General features: G+C 48.8%; 1 protein-coding gene across 1 annotated transcript; it reads left to right on the forward strand.

The window, feature by feature from the left end:
* Nucleotides 1-5,569: 5,569 nt before the first annotated feature.
* On the forward strand, nucleotides 5,570-6,350 carry LOC101300954. The gene is made up of 2 exons (XM_004307045.1): nucleotides 5,570-5,758; nucleotides 5,907-6,350. Exons 1-2 carry the CDS (start codon nucleotides 5,590-5,592, stop codon nucleotides 6,239-6,241), a joined length of 504 nt encoding a protein of 167 aa, XP_004307093.1. The 5' UTR covers nucleotides 5,570-5,589; the 3' UTR covers nucleotides 6,242-6,350.

The following is a 6,350-nucleotide window of genomic DNA, read 5'->3' on the forward strand; positions in this document are numbered from 1 at the left end:
CCAAATCTCGGAAGAAGATTTTTTCCTGAAAAAGCTGTTTTTAACAAGACTCGACAAGAGCGGGAAAGAATTGATTACAGTAAATAGTATAATATTATTATTGATTATAAAAGTTCATACAGAAGGGGCAAAATAATAACTGGGTCTAAACCCGCCTAGAGGCCCTATACAAATCTAGGAGAAGGGTTTGTAAGGCCAACTCCTCAACATCCGCTTAGGCCTGGGCTTCGTCCGCAGCAGCAGTGGCCGAGTCCAAAGCTTCATGGGTCTCTTCCGCGACCTGCACGCGGGCTTCTACATCTTCAGCTTGTGCAAGGTTCTAGCAAACTTGAGCAAGTTGAGTTTGCAGCTCCACTATCTGAGTCTCCAAGGCCTCCACTTGCCGGGTATAGAAAATGCATGGGTTCTCTGAAGATGTCTCAGGAACATTAACGTCTTCAAGCTTGGCCAAGAGGACTAACATCTGTTGGTCTAAGGCATGGCGAACTCTCTCCTGAGCAGCCGACTGAGCACCAACATCCTGAACTCGGCGGGCCTGCAGCTCGACAACATCAATAAGCTCCGGGGCATGATCCAAGGCAAGTGTGTTCCTGGCTAAGTGGCGAGCCAGGGCTCCGTGAGCTTCACGTGCGCGCTGCACCAAGTCGAAAACATTCATATGTGGGCCTTGGTGCATCAGCCCATGAAGGAAGCCCAGGGCTGAGCGAATGGGTTCTGGATCGGCAGGGGGGGTGACCCGGGCCCGGAGACGAGCGGTCTGGGTGGCCAAAGAAGAAGCCAACTCGACAGATGGCCCCGCCTGGGCCGGAGTGGTTGGCTTAATTTCTGCAGCTGATTCAATCTTTGAAACAGGCGGCGAGACGTCGGGTCCCATTGGAACTGCTTGTTCATTAGCTACGCGGGCTACCAGGTCCGGCTGCGGTGGGGGAGGCACGATTATCTCCTCTGGCGGGGCCACCTGTGAAGCAGTAAGGTCGAGAGGTGGAGCCATTTGGCTTGATTCTCCATCCCGAACTGGAGCAGACACCAAAAGGAGGTTAGCATCATCCGGCGCGTTGTTTGGCGAAAGAGGCCGTGCTTTAATTTCCTCGAGGACAGTAGTCTGTTCCTCAGCCACGGCCATGATGGGTTCCGGAATATGGACTTCCACCGTGCCAGTATCTCCTTCGACATTGTCAAGTCGGGGACGGACATGGCGATTCCGGACCTGTTGGGCAAAATTAGTAAGCCTTTGCTAACTTAAGGAAAACAATTCTAAGGAAAAGATCGCTTACCAGGCCATACTCTTCTTGGAAGCGTTGGTCTTCCAGTTCCTCTTCTTCATCCTCGGCGGGGCGCTTCCGTGAGCTTTTGCCGCTTGTCGACTGGGTGGTTGGCAGGACAACCTCGTTGTCTGAGTCTGCCGCGGGCCCCTCTTGAGCAGGTGCTTTCCCTTTATCTCCTGCAGCCTCGAGCCTCCTGGAAGATCTTCAGCGAGGTGTAGCCTGTAAAAGGAAGATAAGTGAATTAAGAGGAAGTACTTAGTTGAGTGCAGTGAAAGCGGTATGGAAATCACATAGTTAGCGGCCTACCTCGGGTGCGGGATCGCGTTCTCGAATGACGATCCCGGTCGAGCGGCGAGCAGCATGAACTGTCGAAAGCGTAGGCCTAGGCTCTGTCGCAGCCCTCTGAGGACCCTCTGCATGGTCGCGCTGGGTATCGAGGATAGCGCGGTCCGATTCGCCCAAAGTGTCGTACAGAGAGGAAAAGATGGCGACGAAGACGACGTCATCCAGATACCTCCAATGGTTGTCTGAAAGAGACCACCACCAGGAGAGATAGGATGGTCAACGCCCAGTGAAAGCTCAATCTCGAGCAAGTCGGGAGTGAGAAGAGAAATGTTCTGCAGCGGAGTGACTCGATCTGTCTCGCCAATCTTGCGCCAGGATGTGTATTTGTTCACTGAATGGAAGAGTGGATAGGGGACCCCTTGGAAGAAGCCAAGCTGCCTGGCGAAGTGGTTTGGGGCGTACAACTCGAAGCCTTATTCATCCTCGGCGAGCTGAAGGTCACAGCACGAGGTTGCCCTCATGAAAGTTGTCTTAGTATCCGTGTCCGAGTCGGAACAAAGGAAGAAGCCCGCTGACAAGACCTCAGGATGGCGCCAGCGAACCATCATATCTATGGTGGGAGGCGGCTCGAGCTGGTTATACAGGATGGAGTGGCTGGCGAAGAAGGACAGAGGAGTCCGGTTCGCAGAGTTCCTACACACAGCAAACCCGAGCAGTTGGTCCTCGGATAGGAAATCAAGCTTGGTGCGCCGGAAGAGCGGGAAGTACAGCTGCATCCACAAATCTAAAACCCACAATGGGCCAACAGAAAGATGGAAGGGCCTTAGGGAGACTGTATGGAGGGTCCGATAGAGCGCACCCAGCACGGGCTGCCCTAGCCCTACTTCGATCCCGTTGTAGAATGCCTTAGCTAGTTTCGTCCATTTCCCTGTAAACTTGTGAGCGCTACCACAGAACACGAATTTATCAAGCCAGTACTCAAGGAAAGCGATACCTCCTTCGTGTTGTTCTGCATGGCCGATGTAGTAATGCCTTCATACTGCGTAATGAGCCTTTCAGGGCACGACGAGCCCCCAGGTTGTAGGAATGCGTGAACTCGGTCGATGTAAAGTCGCCCGGCACGTATGGCTTGGCATGGATTGGTAGCCCTGTGATGGCGAGGATGTCCAGCAAGGAGACACTCATTTGCATGAAGGGCTTCTGAAGGTGTTGGTGGCACTGTTCCACAGGCAGGCTGCGGCAGCGATAGGTGCTCGGTCAGCGTGAGGGGGCAGTGAGAAACTCAAAGCAATGGCTTCGCCGATAGCGGCTGCTTCCCAGATAGTTTGATCGGTATCTGCATACCACGCTCGGTCCTCCGCGGTGGCGTTGGGCCATTCTCCGACCCGGATGTTTATATGAGAGCGGGCTTGCTGAAACCAGGAGACGAAATTTCCCGGTTCACGGCGTTGGGCGAGGATTGGCCGGCGCACGGAGCCGGCATAGTGGTTTAGGTCGACGGCTGACAGAGGCTGTGAGGGCGTCGGGCCAAGCAAGGCTGCCCCCGTTTCAAGGAAGTAAATAGGTGTTCCTTGAGGTAGGTTGTTGGCGAAACGGCGGGCGAGGTTGGTCGACCAGGAGCTCGCCGCCGTGAGGTTAAGGTTTGGGTCTCTAACAGCCGGTTTGGGAACCATTTTTCTGGGTTGAGTGAGTGCGGCGGTGAGGTTTGTTGGTTGCAAAAGGAAGGAAAAGGATTGGTTGGAAAGCGATGGTGAGATGTGGGGACCCGCGTCGAGGTTTATAAAGGGGACGAATTGTAACGTCTTTTCAATCAGTAGTCGTATTGAGGAGACGCGATGATAACCGAAACGTCAGCGCGTTTCGAAATTTCAATCAGTCGTAATGATGAAGGGAGGCGATGACGTCGAAACGTCAGCACCTTTTAAATTTCGAATTCCCGTAATATACTCATTAAGGCCTTTTCGCTTATCCGTTGCGAAATGGGCTAAGCTCAAGGCCTAGGGGGCAATGTTTGACCAGCGGGGATTTTAGTCCAAGACTCGTAATAAGTTTTGGATAGCATTTGGGCCAGTGCCTGTGGCCTTTTTTAAAAAATGATGCCCATGTAGGGTGGCGAGCACTAGAGGCGCGCGAGGTAGGATTTGACAAGGACTGTGTTACCTCGCGAGGTCCTCGTTTCAGTTCGCGTAGGAGTCTACAGTGCTTGGTGGGGCGAGACAGTATTAGAAGCCTAAGCGGAGTCTGTTATGACACGTGTTACGTGGATAGCGCAGTTCGCGAGTAAGGCGTGTCCCTCCGTTATTCTAAATTGTTGAGTCCGAATGGGTTTGTGATTGTATCTCTATTAGCTAATCGCGGGATGCTATATAAAAGAGCTCGAGGATTATTCAAGGGACACAAAAAAATCATACAAAATTGCAAACAAATCTTCGAGCATCCTCGAAACCCTAAAGTTCTAAGTGCACCTCGCCTTAGTTCTCAGAGCCCATTCGGACTCGCCCTTTCTTCTTGATTATTGCTCTGCTTGCTCTAACAGTAAGTATCGATTCACAGGTGAACAGAGGTTTGCTCGTAATCCCTCGTCCGCGAGGTGGCACCGAAAACCCATTCGCTTGATTAGAAGTCCAGCACAGCACACTCATTCCGCACCCGCGCGGTGGCACGCCCCGCAACCTTGTTTTTTACTTTTGTCGTCACCGGAGTTACAACTCTACTCCTGCTAAGACGCGTGGCCAAAACAATTCCTTTATGGCTACCTTGTAATTTATCATTTGTCTTTATTTTAGGGTCACGAACAAAATCAATGTATGTTGACCTAATTTTCGTTGATTTCTTTGTGAGATATGTTTCTCATTGTAGAAAAGAAACCACACAGTTACAAAGAGAGTATGAGAACCTACAAATCCAAAAACGCCATGGCCATTGGCATGACACCCTCCGAAATTGTGAAAAGCTAACAAAGCACTAATTTGAAAGAAGTTGCAGTCCAAGATCTCTACCTCCCGAGATCAGGCTAAGTGGGGAAACTGTTACACTAGGAGTTGTTCGAACCTCAGAGATTGTGGTTGGCAGCCACATGCTCCAACCTGCGGAGCTATTCCAGTTTTCGATTTCTAGAATTTTACAATTTTCCAATGTACTACGTATATCCTACAAGACAAAACAAAATACCAGTTTTTTATTTTCAGTTTCCACATGGGGTGTAATACTTCTCAATACTATACAGACTTTTTCTATTTATTTTTCTCTTTTCATTTTCATACATAAACGTAACATAACCTTTGTCTCCAAGTAATACTTGCTCTCACTATGGTATTGTTGTGTCTGAGAAATCTGTTATGTGACTTGGGTGTCAAACTCAAAAGTACTATGCAGCTGTACTGTGACAACAAGGCAGAAATTGATATATCACAGTATCCAGTACAACATGATCGTACTATGCCTGTGGAGGTTGATCGACACTTTATAATAGAAAAGTTAGATGCCAAAATTCTTAGCTTTCCTTTTGTTTCTAAGAAGGAGCAGCTTGCAGATATTCTATGACACACTAGGCAAGTTTGGCATGGTTGATGTATATGCACCAACTTGAGGCGAAGTGTAGTGTGAGTTAGAATAGGTATGTAAATATATAGTAGTTATATTATAGATTTATTTCTGTTATATCATAGTTAGTATTTACCATTTGTATTCCGTGTAATCTCCTACATATACCTAGGGTTGGGCATAAAGCTCGAAACAAAAATAAAAACCGGCAAAACCGACCCAAATCGGCCAGACCGGGCTTTTTTATGGTACTAGTTCTATTTTTTTTTGCTAGTCTGGTCTGGTCGATCTGATCCCAATAACAGGCGGTCTGGTCTTGGTCCGAGAAATATAGAAAACAATACAGCCCGACGTGCACATTGTAATACAACTATTGGATAATTGTAGTGATCATACACTACTAATATAGGCTCAGCCACATATAATCAAAATCCTAAAGACTAAATACCTAATTCTAAAGATTCGACCTCATTCACGTAGAATCTGGACTGCGCATATGTGCCTCTGCCTCTCTACATCGTCGTCGTCGCCTCCACCTCTCTACGCGTCGTCATCTCTGCCTCTCTACGTCGTCACCTCTGCCTCTCTATGCCATCGCCTCTGCCTCACCATCTTTTGCGTCCAACCACAATCACAAAGTCGCCCACAATCACCATCCTCACCAAGTATGATTTTTGATCTTTCATTCCCTCTCCGCGTTAGTTTTCCAAAACCCATCTCTGCTTCGTGTAGTGTTTGTGATCTTCTATTTCTAATGGTGCTTCATGTTTTGTTAGTGTTTGAAAAAATCTGGTTTGATTTTGATTATCAAAGTCGCGAGGAAGGAGATGGAGGTATATCGCCGTCGGAGAAGCTTTCGGTTTCTTTTTGGAGAGCCAAATCGACTGGTTCACATCGAGTCGCGCTTCATTGAGATAGTGACCCTTTCAGTTTGTTTTTGGAGATCCACATCGACTTACTTCACATTGAATCGCGCTTCATCAAGAGCCAGACGCGATGAACAAGAAAAGCCTGAAAAACCGGAAAGACCGGTGGGGTTTATGCCGGTCCAGGCTTTTACCGGTCCCGAAAATTTTAACGGCGGAGACCAGCCCGTCTGCACACCAGCCGGTCCGAGCTCGAATTTCAATATCTGTGTGCCGGTCTAGGACCGTGCCCGGCCCTATATATACCTCCGCAATGAGATGAATAACATGTTAGACAATTCATTCTCCCAAATCTTGTTATATTTGAGCGTAAGACGACAATTTTTAACCC

The sequence above is a fragment of the Fragaria vesca genome, linkage group LG7 (assembly GCF_000184155.1).
Source record: "Fragaria vesca subsp. vesca linkage group LG7, FraVesHawaii_1.0, whole genome shotgun sequence".
NCBI classification, from domain to species: Eukaryota; Viridiplantae; Streptophyta; class Magnoliopsida; order Rosales; family Rosaceae; genus Fragaria; species Fragaria vesca.

Coding starts and splice junctions, on each gene's coding strand:
- LOC101300954 (XM_004307045.1), top strand. CDS start 5,590: ATGTGCCTCTGCCTCTCTACATCGTCGTCGTCGCCTCCACCTCTCTAC. Junction 5,759..5,906: donor ACAATCACCATCCTCACCAA/GTATGATTTTTG, acceptor TGATTATCAAAG/TCGCGAGGAAGGAGATGGAG.